This window comes from Sphaerodactylus townsendi, linkage group LG01 (genome assembly GCF_021028975.2).
Source record: "Sphaerodactylus townsendi isolate TG3544 linkage group LG01, MPM_Stown_v2.3, whole genome shotgun sequence".
NCBI classification, from domain to species: Eukaryota; Metazoa; Chordata; class Lepidosauria; order Squamata; family Sphaerodactylidae; genus Sphaerodactylus; species Sphaerodactylus townsendi.
This window is the reverse complement of record NC_059425.1, coordinates 156,903,829-156,917,740: the sequence shown is the minus strand read 5'-3', so window position 1 is coordinate 156,917,740 and position 13,912 is coordinate 156,903,829. Positions and strand designations below refer to the sequence as shown.

At 42.8% G+C, this 13,912-nt stretch overlaps 1 protein-coding gene across 3 annotated transcripts in view; it reads right to left on the bottom strand.

Moving 5' to 3' along the window:
• Positions 1–728: 728 nt before the first annotated feature.
• COLEC11 (collectin subfamily member 11) overlaps positions 729–13,912 on the bottom strand; it is a 51,656-nt gene continuing 38,472 nt past the window's right edge. For 2 of the 3 annotated variants that reach the window (XM_048498226.1, XM_048498234.1), the window contains 4 exons: positions 11,374–11,445; positions 10,416–10,469; positions 8,972–9,067; positions 729–8,807 (listed from right to left, as the gene is read on the bottom strand). In XM_048498226.1, the coding sequence (XP_048354183.1) occupies positions 8,398–8,807; positions 8,972–9,067; positions 10,416–10,469; positions 11,374–11,445 (632 nt within the window). In that variant the 3' untranslated portion in view covers positions 729–8,397. The remainder of the gene's footprint in view (positions 8,808–8,971; positions 9,068–10,415; positions 10,470–11,373; positions 11,446–13,912) is intronic. The other variant, XM_048498244.1, reaches the window with a different exon arrangement.

Sequence of the window (13,912 nt, the reverse complement as noted above, 5' to 3'; positions counted from 1 at the left end):
GCCCCATTGGCGCTACGCCACAGTTTGAATCCCACCACCATAGGAACCTGTTCCTAAAATTTTTGGATCCCACCACTGCACAATACCCTACAGTTTTTCCAGCTGATTGTAATGACTGTGTAGGGTGGCAGTCCCTGAACAACTGAACAAACAGATATTATTCAGTAATATCCAAACTGCTGGTTTCTATTTCTGTGGTACATTATCAAAGGGATCTAAATGGACACGTTTTAAAAAACACCCTCCCACATGCTGTACACAGCCTATGCAGTCAACTGTGCATTCTGATGTAGTGGGTATACATCCTGCATCAGTCTACAGAAATTAGATGTGTTGATGGCAAATGTTGTTACCGTGTTTCCCCGAATATAAGACAGTGTCTTATATTAATTTTTGCTCCCAAAGATGCGCTATGTCTTATTTTCAGGTGATGTCTTATTTTTCTGTGTTCTGTTCATCGGGCATGCTTCCAAACAAAAACTTTGCTATGTCTTACTTTTCGGGGGATGCCTTATATTTCACCCTTCAGCAAAACCTCTACTATGTCTTATTTTTCGGGGATGTCTTATATTAGGGGAAACAGGGTAGGTAGCATAGATAAATTGGTAAGATGTTCCCCAATTGTTTTTAAAATTCTGGATGAATTGACACTGCAGAAATTTTGATTCTTGTGCCAGGATTGCTTCAGTTTTAGAGCAAGACGAAGGAATGTAAAACACACAAGTATATTATAATGAAACCTTTTTTATTTTCTTAAGTACAAATGATGTGGTGATTTCAAATACAGATGTACTTTAGCTTAGAGAGCAAATAGTTTTTTTTATAAACCAAGACACCATAAATTAATAATGTGCATTTGTGGAAGTGGCTAATGGAAGCACTAGTGATCACCTGTAAGGCTATACTTTCACTTTCTGCTCAAAAGGAAGACCTTGTGATATGCTAAAGATAAAACTCCTGAAAGCCCAACATGAGATGTTCCTCAGGTTTTATATATCATGTCTGGAACTCATCCAGAGGCCAATTCTAAGTTCTACTAATACTACGCATTCGGTTTTTGTCATAAGCATGGGAATTTTTCAGCACCAAAACATGAGTGTTATAGAAACAACCCTGTTCTAACTATAGGGTTTAACTATATGCTGTATCTCAGGGTCCAACAAGATATACCTTGCAAGTTCCATGCTCAAACTGAATTCTCAGGCTCACGGGGATCCAGTATGGACTGGGACCACAAGGAGAAGAGATGTAAGCCTCTCTATCGTTCCCTATTTTCCAACCTGGAACAGTCCTGGTGACACTATTTGCCTTGTTGCCTTTTCCAACAGGGCAAATAGCACTGATCCCTGGGGCTGTTTCAAGTTGGGTTAACAGAATAATGGAAAGGTTTAAGTCCCATCTCCCTGCAAAAAACAGTCCAGATTTGAATAACACTAGGCATGCTTGGGAATTAAGTTTTGGGCACAGAACTCACAAGGCACGTCTCATTAAAAGTCCTTGTGATCGACCTGAGGGAGATGCAAGGATAATGATACATACAAGTATGCCCTAGGTGGAATTGAGTCCTATGACCAATTCACAAATTATGGAGCACCCTGTGGTCAGGGAAGTAACGAGGGTGGGGCTCTTGCTCCAGGCGTTAGTTGATTGGGGGTGGTTTGCATCACGCACACACACACGCACACTGCAGCCTGAAGGCTACTTTAATTATTTTTAATTTACAGCAAGGCAACCAACCAGGAACAGACTAGTGGAGGGGACAAGGGCAGGGGTGCCCTCCCTGACCTTGTTCCCACCCTCAGTCTCCTGGCCACTTGTTGCGATTTACTCCACTTCCACTGAGCCACCTCCTCAGTTCAGACTTAACTAAAAGGACTCGGGAGCCAAGCCAAGTCTTTTCAGTTACTTTCCCCCCTACTCTGGACTCCACTGCCCCAGGCAGACACAATTTCAGTGGGTGACATTTTTGGTAGCTACGTCCCTGCCCATCGTCCTCAGTCTGTGTCAGATGTAAACACAGGATTTGGCCCATTGGGAAACTCACATGTAACCCAGGAAACACCTGGGTTTCTCCTAACAGAACCCCTCAAATCTTTTTCAGGCTGGAGAAGTGGTGCAGGCAGAGGCTGACTCCCCTTCTCCAAACATAACATGGTCCTGATTTGAATCAGACACTGCCCCTGCAGGAAGTGAAAAGAACCCCCAACTCATATTTGACTAGATCATCTCTGACAGTGGGTGGAGACTCCAGACCCAACCTGTGTACTCCATAATGTGTAAATTAGAATCAGTGTTGGTGAGGTGAGACATCCTCATTCTGACCTGATTCATGTTTACCTGAAAGCAAGTTCCATTTTGCACAATCAAGTAATCATTTTGCATGCTACCAAGTAGGTGTGTTGAGGGATCAAAGGCCACAAACTTTTCTCCAAATTGTCTGAGACACATTTACAGTTTTCTGCTTACCACACATGTATTTTCTCAGCTGAATTAATTCTACTGAACAGAACAGCACAGTACTTTAAAGCACGAACCTACATTGATAAAGGGCACAGAAAGGAACCTCATATGGCATTGCAATGGTCAATTGGAATAAAAATTGCATTAGCTCTGGATTACTAGTTGGAATAAACATTGAATTAGCTCTGCACAACAAAAAGTATCATGCCAACATGAAGCATCGAGTATACGAAGACGTAGTCTAGTAAAATAAGTCCCAAACAGGAGACGTATAACTGGTCATAGTAAATATGTTTTTCAGCCTTTAAACAGTTGCTAAAGAATCAGCATGATGTTCCAAAAATCAGGTCCAAAGACTAAAGTGATTTTAACCCTCTTTACCTGCATATCTGAATTGCTCCCACCTTCCGTAGCAGCAATTAATAGAAACTATAAAAGATAGGAGATGCAAAGATCACCTTTTTCTACTTTGGCCCACAATTCACCTTAACTTGGTAACTCACGACATAGTAATAAACTGATTTCAGTTTAATTCCCGCATTTGCAATCTTGCTAAAGTAGCTACATTAATATGCACTACATAATACTGGATTTATTTGTACAAGTGGATTTGTTTGTGAAACAAAATAAAATTTAAAAATTTAGTTTTAATTCCATTAATTTCATGCATACTTTCTACATTTGTAACCAGGCCATAAGAAAGTTGGATAGCTTCTGTCATGAGCATAATGCCTGAATAAAAGCTCAATAAAAATTCACAAGGGGACCAATTTACAAGGGCAACCAGTCTTCCTTCTGGCAACTTACATACAGCACTTAATAGCGGTGGAGACAGTCTAAGATTTCATTTGTAGTCAGTCTCTTTTATACATTCTGCCAACACTGACTAATTTAAGGATGGATAGACTAGTTTAAAAACATTTTCCCAACTGTGCAGCAAAGAGTGTTGACTTGCATAATCTCACAGAGATGTGCTTCAGAATATCTGGGACATGCAAAAACGAACAAATCATGGCATCTGCTTCAGATCCAGTTCCATTTGAGATGTTGCCTGATTTAAATGGATTGTAATCCAAAACAGGATGATGTAGTTTACAGCAGAAATGGTTTACAGCAGACAAAATCCTCATCTACAAAGTTGGTTAAGTTACAGTCAATCCATAAGGGGCAGGGCAGTGCAAGAAGAATGAAATCCGAACAGGTTTCAGGCATTGTGGGAAGAATGAAAAACTGCAGAAATCTCCAGCTGCTGTGAAACTCTCTATGCAGCTTGATGAGCTGTGTCACACTTTCAGCTGGCATACGTCTATGCCAGCCAAAGGGGGAGTTTCTGGGCCAAAAGGACACAAAAAGCCAACTAAAATTGGCTCCACCGTTGGAAACACCCCTGAAATGCCTCCACCAGTGCCCATGCAACCTCCTGTAACATCAGCACAATGGCAGCTTCCATATTTGGGCATTGCAGAGTCGCATGGTGCCCTGCCTCTGGCATTAGTGCATCTCACACTGGCGTATTTGCCCGTATATGGGGCACAAGCACCAGCACACCCTCGTACCATCTCCCCAACACGATGACCCCCCCCCCCAGTGGATTGTACTGTTAGAAAAAAACTTTCTGGCAATCCCAGAATGCCTACTGTACTCTAAGCCTAAAAGATCTACTCTAAGTCTAAAAATACGGACAGAAAATAGAATCTGGCCTCATGCTTTCTGTAAACGAACTTTATATTTCCTTTTCTGCTGTCAGTTCTCAATTATAAGCATTTCAGATCCAGTTCCGTCTCTCAAGTAGATCTAGATGAGCTCCATATTTGCAAGTATTTTAATGCTTTTTAAAAAAACGCAAACTACAGTTTTAAGGGACTGGTTCATTAATAATCAAAACTGATAAGGGACTTTATGAGGTAATGTTTATATTTATGAAATAGCCCAATTCAATACAATTCGATACAAGTTTATTGAGGGAAAAGAAGAAATCATGGACATATGTCCTTAAAACTGTTAATCTTAAAATCTGTATTTATGGTCTCTGTTGTAGCTATGCATTCCTATTATTGCCAGAAGGACCCAAGCACATTCTTTTCCCAATGACACACAGTCAAGGCATATTTTAAATGCATTGAGTTCAGCTGGCTTAAGCACTTGTATTTTCTTCAGTAATATTAGCCATGCCTGACTGTTCTTCCCTTCTGAAGGGTAAATACTGATATTTGAAATACCTAGGTCATATATTTACAGCTGTACAATAGTAATATAAGATACCTGTAAAATACCATTATAATTATCTACAAAAAGTAGAGTAGATCATAGTGGAGGTCTATACCAGCACCCCTTAATGCTTGTTCATATCCTACCCTGTCTTGGTGCTCCATGTATTGCACACTCATTCTTTGAGTATCCTTGCTCACTCCAGTCAGGATGGAGAGCGGCACATCTCCCCAGTAAATTTTCCTGCCTGCCAAAATTAGTGAAACAACTCCTCTCATGGGCTTCTACAGGACAAATTCCCAGTGCACTGTGCTCTGAAGCCTTGGATTGTACCTATTATCTCCAACAGGGCTCTGCTTTGCATGACAGACAACTGGACATGTCCCTTTTCCCTCCAACCATGAAAATGACCTCTGAACTATCACTGTAAGGCATACAGATCTTTGGCACATTCCGCTTCATTCAGAAATCGCTTACATCCCCTAGAAAGTTGATTTCTGTGGGTACAGACAGAACCTATGAGAATAGATGGCTTGGAAGTTCCAGTGGGAAAAGGGAAGGAGTGACAACACCCCTTCTGTTAGTGGAACTGCACTTGCAGAAAAGGGGGGTGATTTTGTTTTCTTTCCTCTCCTCGGAGCCCTATGTCTGCTTGATCACACAGCCACAATATGGAAAGGGACTACTGGAGGTAGGAAAGAAACCTCTTTTATTGGGCACCCATACAATAGGATATGGGCATGGGTACTTCATACTGCATTGTGAAATGATTCCTTGCTGAAGAGAAATCACCATGGAATCCTGCCTCATCAGCTTTTAAAAATTAATTAATTATATTTATTTTTTACATTTATATCCCCCCGACAACTCTCCCATAGGACTCAGGGCAGCTTGAGATATTAGATATTTGGAGTTCCAAAAAGTAATTGAATCTAAGGGTGCTGAGTAAACAATCATGAGGTAAAAGAACACATTCATGGATTGGTCACCACTGCCAATTAAAAAACAGAGAGTGGGAATAAGTGGATAATTTTTTCAGTGGAGTGATGTGAGCAGCATCTCCTTGGGATCTGTTTGGGATTGGTGGTATTTAATGTATTTATAAACAACCTAGAACAGGAGGTGAACAGTGAGGTAGTGACGTTTATATATGGGCCATTACCCATGGAACGCTTAACTCGGGACTCTTCTCTGCTCAGGGGGATCACAGTGGACTCTCCTCGCATTTCTCTGTTTACACACAAGGAGGCAGCCCCGTGCCTGCCCCACAGCTACTCAGACAGGCTCTGGTTCTCTTAATTCCAGCCATCAACAGCTTTAAAGGCACAGATCTCATCACACGAAGGAGATTCAACACACAAATGTCCTCCAAAGGGCCGGGAGTTTAGTAACAAGAGTCCAAGGGTTCCACAAAACAAAAGGGTTTCCTGGGCCCACCCAGTTCAGTAGCCTCCCAACATGCGCTTGACTAACTCTCCCTCCAAGTTCTTCCTGCTTTGAATTTCCTTTGATCAGGTCTTCTGCTTGCCTGGCCACTGATTCCTCCTCCCAGCTAAGCCCTGAGAACGGGCCCTGAAGCTTTGGCTGAGCAGAATTCTAACCCCCCCCCCCCCCACATTCCAAAGACACACGTGCATTGACCTCCCCATCTCAAGGTGGGAACTGCTGCCACTACCCACCCACCCTTGCAGGAACACTGGGGGAAGAGAAGAAATGCCACTGATGCCCAGTATTGTCTCCCCCTCCCTTTCACTCCACACAGACACTCACACTCTGAAATAAAGTTTTAAAAGCCCTTCCAATCATCGGGGAGGAGAGAAGCAGAGTGAGGGAGGTGGGATGGGGCCAAACAGAGACCCGCTTTGTGCTATCCCTCGCAAAAGCCAACTCTGTTGCTTTGCATGCCTTGCCCCATGTGCCTCGCCTGCCCCATACTGCTGCCTCCTTCCTGCTTCTCTAAGTGCACAGACTGAAAGTAGTGAAGAGGGAGCTGGAGGGGCTGGTGTTGGGCAGACAGAAGTGGTCTAGGGCAAAGCTGTGTTCACTGGCAAATCTCCCCGCTCTGGCAGCCAAGCAAAAATTAAAATCATGCTAAAAGTGGTCTTGCTTGCAGTGGAGAGAACGGAAAGTGAAAGTGGGGCCCCCACTCCTCTTGTGCTGCGATGGACATTTGCCTCCCTCATTTTGCAAACCCCTTGTGTGTAATCGGCCTATGACACCTAATTGCTCAGGATGGTAAAAACACAAGGGGACGGGGGACCTTTAAGAGAACCTCTCCATAGAAGGTGGAAGGATAACAAAATGGCAAACAAAATTCTGTAAAAGTACAAAAGGATAGTCCAGGCTAACTCTATCTTGTGTGTGGCCGGGAGACCTCCAAGGAATACCAGGATCACAACTTGGAGGCAGGCAATGGCAAATCAGCTCTGATTGTCTCTTGTCTTGAAAACCCCACCAGAGATTACCATAAATCAGATGTGACTTGACAGCAAAAAAAAAAAAGAGTACAAAATGATGCATTCTAGGGCTCTACTTTCCTACCCTACTTTCATGTATACGCTAATAAGACAGGATAGAAGCTGATAATGACAGATCAACAAAAGAGATCTTGGGATTGTGCTAGATTGCTTGCTGAAAATGTCAGTTCAGTGTTCTGTGGTGATAAAAAAAAAGGCCAATTTCATGCTAGGGATCATTAGGAAAGGGATTAGAAATAAAATTGCCAGTACAGCAATAACTTTATCCAAGTCCCTGGTGATGGTTCATTTGGAATACCATGTACAGTTCTAGTCTTCTGGTCACTGCATCTCAAAAAGGACACTGAAGAGATGAAAAATGTGCAGAAAAAGGCAAACACCTTGACCACAGGGTGAGAGCACCTGCCCAATGATGGCTAAAGCATGTGGGGATTTTTCATTTGTAGATAAGGGGACTGGCATGATAGAGGTCTACAAAATTATGCATGGTGTGGAGAAAGTAGGCAGGGTAGCCTTTCTCCCTCTCTCATAATACCAGAACTTGAGGCTACTCTATGAAAACAATCAACAGTAGAATAAAACCAGACAAAAAGAAGTACTACTGCTTAGATGAATTTTCAAGAGGGCTGGACAGAATGATGGAGGATAGGACTATCTTTACTATAAGCCACAATAGCCAAATCGGGACTTCAGGTTCAGAGATACTGAGGAGCAGCCAGCAGGTGAAGGCTTTTGTCTGTGGTCCCTTCTTGTAAGCTTCCCTCTGGCATTTGACTGGTTGTTGGAAATAAGATACTGGACTAGATGGACCATTCGTTTGGCCTAGCACAGTTCCTTCTTCTGCTCACAAAGGAGGGGACAGAGGCACTCCTGATTCTCCACGACACATGAAGAATGATGCAGGCTAACAGTTTTAATTTTAAAGAATAAAACTATGTTCCAAAAGCAAACAAACTGGCACATCAGAAATCGAGCGGCTGGAGAACTGAAGACCAATGGCTAAAATAAGGACAATCTGGGTTGTTTTGTCCAGTAACATGAGAAGCGTAACTGCAAGATTAATTCTCCATAAACAAGGTTCTAACTTGAACACAAAGAAACCCACAAGGAGTTTACATCACCGAATAATTTTGACTGCACTCACGTAAGTTATGCTTGGGTATGCAAAAATGTCCCTAGTGCAGAAATATACCCAGGTTTACCCAGTTTAATTAACAAACAGGGCACACAATAGGGGAGAACTTGAATATTTTTACACATTTTCTTTGTCAAATTCACAAACAAAATACATTGTAATATGACAGGCGACATCATTCCATCCCCCTGACGCTATCATTTCCACACAGTCCTCCTCATCGTAAGCATTATTTGGCTCGCCAGTACTCCATTTGTTGAAGGTCTGCATCGGGGAACGGTCAGAATACACAAAATTACCCTCCTTCTCTAGGTCATTAATGCCAATGAAAACTCGGTTGAGGCCTGCTTGATTGATGTATGAAGCAATAACGGCATTGGTGCTTTCATCCTTGGGCATGCTCAGTGTTCCTCCTCTTCCTTGGCAGTAGAGCTGTGCATCCATGTACCTCTTCTCTTCTTTCACCAGCAAGTAGATCTTATTATCTGTCTCACGCACACCAGCGACAGCTGCGGGGGAGGGCAGTGCTGAAAAGTGAGCACTCGCATTTCTATAAACCAACTTAATGCATACCACATAGGACAGACATATCAATCAGATGTAAATCAGCCAGGCTCTTCTGAGCACAGCTTTGATTTTTTTTCTTTTTTAAGAGGAGGAAGAGGAGGAGATTTGCATGACACATTCTCACCTTTTTTGATGAACTTTAACTCTGTAGTCAGCATGGCCACTTGGTTATCCATTTTACCAATAGCTGTACGCAACTGGCCACATTCACAAGGAATGCCTGCGGAAATCAATAAGTGCACATGACCACGTCCATAATGAAGCAAGTAAAATGCCACTTTGCATTTGTTGCCAGCCATCCAGAACAGTGCATGCTGCTCAAAACGGCCCCATACAAATGATATTTCCACAGTGGTTATCGACAGGGCTGGAGCGAGGGGGAACTGAGCCCGGGTCACGCCCGCCCGCTTGGTGCTATGCCACTGGTTATCGAACGCTTAAGGGTTGGAGGAGATTTTTTGGTATATTTTGCACATATCTATTACAATGACAGAATGAATTCTTGTTTGGATCTCACCTAGAATTTCCATAGGTAAAGGGGGGGGGGGTGACCAATTTGTTCCTCACACAGCACGTCAACCCCCTCCCCAATGTTCCTCCCCAAGAACACCTTGCAGGTAGAGCTGGATTTATGCATGAGAAAAGTATGCTACAGTGGGACTAAAAGTGACTACTGCATACTTTTTGGTAATATTATCAAGTTTCTTAAACTTGACAAAGCCTCGGGCCTCAGCAGGCTTTAATCCAACCTTGCATGGAGGGAGAATCATGGGGGGAGGGGGGGGGCTGAAATCACATACACCTGCAGTATTAAAATTCTGGGCATGATCCAAGCCTCTGATTGCATCTTCCACAAAGTTTCATTTGTTAAGATAACTATTTTTCTCCTCAGTGGCTTTGCACTGCCCTCATGCTTAAATTTCCCAGTTCAAACAGCCTCTCAGGTCTCTGGGGTGCCAGCCCAAACAGAATCCTTCCCATTCAATGGTAAAATTATAACTACAGTTTGTACCTGTTTAATGAAAAGCTCTGAAAAGCACCCACAACAGGCTCAATAGCAGTGACACTTAGGAGGGACTTCATATGAAACTGTGGAAAATGTCCCTTACAAGGAGGATCCCTCAAAGGCTAAGATTTGAAAATGCTTCTTAAGAAATGACAGAGGAAGCAGAGTCATATTTTCCAGTTGCCATCTTGACAAGTTCAAGCATTAAGCCATTAATGTGTCAACTGCAGTTGTCACTTGACTACCTGAATGGGTGAAACTGCAAGAACTAAGGCAGATTCGTTCCACCATTTTAGGTTATGAGGGAGTTTTCTGTTTGTTTTTTGAAGGCAATTTGAGAATGTTGAAATGTCAAGCCAGATTTCAAAGGTTTCAAGGATTATCCAAGTTCTGAAGCATCATACCAAAATCACATCACTGCTATAGAAAAAAAAGGGGGGGCTGTTTTTCAGTCCTCAGTGAGAATATATTTGACACATTCATACACAACATCAGGTGCTGACTTTAAGGTGCCAACACAGACACTTCACAAATACACCCTTTCACAACATTTCAGGCTTACCTGGCTCTCCATTAGGACCAGGGGGACCTACATCTCCATTATCCCCCTTTTCACCTAAAAAGGGGAGAGGGGAATAAAGAGGTTATTGGTTCTATTTGACTCTATCATGAAAGCAAGCCTGGGAGAGCCACGCTTGTTTCATTAAAACCTGGGTTCTTTTCTCCAATAACTCCAACCAGCTGAGGTCTCAACGATTTTTATTGAAAAACAGAAATCAAAGAAATAAAACATGATTGCAGTTAAGGGATTGCTTAGCTGATTATGTCCCTTTTGGTTCTTTGTCCCTGTTCTGGGAACCCATGGCCCAGAGATGTTTCTCTGACCACGTCTCAAGATGGAATTCCAAAACCTTTGTTTTCCCCTTCTCAGGAAAACTCTGTTCAGGCCATGAGGTAACTTAGGCCTTTGAAGTTTCATCCTAGCACCTCTGCATAGTTTCCTGTCCTCCCTCCAGGAGATCAAAAGACAAAGATGCTTTTCACAGTCATGTGTGATTTTGCTAGTTTTACAGTACTATTCCATCACAGACTCCAAACAGGGTGCTAGGATACTGTGCATACTGGACTGGGGAAGCAATACTAAGTGCAATCATGTTAATATATTTTTGTATAAATCTATTTAGGACCACAGTGCAAGCCATTATAATTGTTAGCTAGAAACAATATCTTCATACCAATTTCACTGAGATATAGTGCAACTTTTTGGATGCACAAAACCAACACAGGGCTTTAGTTGTGGGGCAATTGTTGGCAGGGCGTACTGTCCAGGGGGACATATGGGGTTAAATGTCCCCAGGCTGTGACCATTTAGTCACATGGAACCCTCAAACCCCTCCTCCTTCCCCCTGGGTCCATATACCGACTTCAAGACTAGGTGCAAAAAAGCATTCTAGTAATGATGCACAAATGAAGCCCAGATTTCAAACTTAACATACATTGGAAAAAGATATGAAATATACCTTTTGAACCAATGGGGCCAATTTTTCCATGCCGACCAATGCTTCCCTTCTCTCCTTTCTCCCCCATTTCGCCTATGAACACAAAGAAAATCAAAGAACAATTTTAATCCTTTTTTCCCACTTTATAACCTCAGTATCACTTCCTTGTCAAACATCTGTCTACAAAATCTAAAAACTATATTTTCCCTATTTGCCAGTTGACATTGTTGCCTTTATATCTCCACAATGAAAAGGGAATTTAAAAAGGGAAACTGGGAATTCAAAGAACCTGGTAGACAGATGGTTAGTGGTGTCATCGTAGCCTAGCGGTTCCTTTGAAATTGCATCAGAGTTACCTGAAACACCATTCGAGTCCTGAGGGTGCTGTCAAAAGAAACCATTCTAGAGTGCGGAAAATGGTTGCCAATACAAGCTTAGGAAAAGTGAAGAAACCTCAGGAGGGGCACAGAAGCACACGATGGGAGAAATAACACCTTTCAATGGCATCCAAGCTGGGGCAAACATCATGTGCATAAGTGACCTAAAAGGAAATCTGGCTAGTTTTAACCATGTTTTTTTTTCTGATGCAGACGTAACATTAATCATGGTTAAAGCCAACGGTGGCAAGACATGGGGAATTCACACTGAAGAAGGAGCATATATTCCCAGGGTTGGCTCTCAGTTTGCAAAAATGGTTTGCAGACAAGGGAGCATCAGTCTGCACTGGACCAGACAGATTGAAAAATTAAGACCATCACCAAGAATGGGGGGAAAAAAGTGACATCAGGAAGAAAACACAGTATGAACATTTATATAATGGAACTGACCCCAGAAAAAAAATCTTTTCAGAAAAACAAACCACAAGTGTTTAGGTTGTAACAAACGGGATTCACTGTGCTATCAATACGGAGAGTTGCACAAACAATATCCAACAGCATTATTCCACCCCAAGGCAGAAGAGTCAAAGACTAACATTGCCACAACTCCCATTGAAATTAATAGGTAGCATGCACTCACAAATCAGGTTTGCAATTACAGCCATTGTGCCACGCATTTTCCTCCCCTCTGAGGCACACATTAATGAGAAATGCGCGACAGCCTCTAACATGCCCTCCAGAAGTAGCCACAAAATGAATATTGGAAACTCACAGCGGGAACCAAAAATGTTTTTCTCATTTAATGACAATGCTATATAGCACTTTACTGCAGAGCTGTGTTTAAATGAGGCACTTCTAACATTGGGTAGCCTCAGCAACTTTTAATGAAAAAGAAATAAGCACATTACAGCACAAATCAGATATAAGCATTGTCAACAATAGTTCAGCGTATGAGTGCCTTCATAATTTGCTCAGGCTTTTTATGAAGTATTTAACTGGGTTTATCAAAGGAGGTCAGATCCATTCCGTTAACAACTTTAAGAAATGTTATTATTTCAAAGTGTACAGTATAAGCTAAAAAAAAAACACAGATTGTTATCTTTTATGTCGAAGATCTGAAGAACAACTTTCCACAGTGTGTGTAGCTGGACACTAAAGCTGTTTCCACAAAGAGATTTTCCCCATACGGGCATTAAAAGGCCCCTTCAATATTTGAGATCATCCAGGTGACATTATGATTGACAAGACTGATCTGGCTACTATGCTTTCCTGCTTTAAGCTAAATTGAAATTGAACCCAATTTAGGCCATCTCCAAAGAGAAACTGTGAGGTGGCTATAGGCCGCTCATTGATCTGGATGTTCCATCTGCCATCACTATGGGGAGAGGGTAGCCTTGCAGCCCCTTTAAAGGGTGGTTTTCTTCCTAGGGAAAGGGGAAAAGAAGGGGAAGGAGGGTTCTGGGCCATCTGCACTTTTGAGCAGGTGTAGGAGAAAAGGGGGAGAACTGAGGGGGTCAATGGCTTCAGTGAGGAATGCAGGACAGGTATCACATACAGTGTTCCCACTATGCTTGCTTCCATCACTGTAGGAGCACCTTTTCACAGACCCATAAAGTCACTTCCTAGGACAGTGGTGGGACCTTCTTTTCAAGACCAGCCAGTGATGCCCAAACTGCAACCCAGAAGCCCACATACTATTTATTGCTTTAAAAGTCCCAATACGAAGCAATTTAATCCTGGCGAGATGCTGAGGGTTTTTAGTTTAGAAAAAATGAAGTTGGCTCCCTCTTCCTCTGCAAGTTCCCCACCGCACTTGAGGCAGGGAGCCCAGCCTGCTCTAGCTCCTCCAGCTTTCACTCTCCAGCGGCAGCACTGCTCTGTGCCTCCCTAGCATCTCTGGAGGAGGAGGAGGAGGAGTAGTTTGGATTTATATCCCCCCTTTCTCTCCTGCAGGAGACTCAAAGGGGCTTACAATCTCCTTGCCCTTCCCCCCTCACAACAAAAACACCCTAAGTGGTGGGTGGGGAGCTGAGAAGGCTTCCGGAGAAGCTGTGGCCCAAGCCCAAGGTCACCCAGCTGGGCGTGTGTGGGAGTGCACGAGGCTAATCCTGAATTCCCCAGATAAGCCCTTTTCTACAGCTCAGAGAAGCCAAAGAGCTGGGAATCAAACCTGGTTTCCTCCA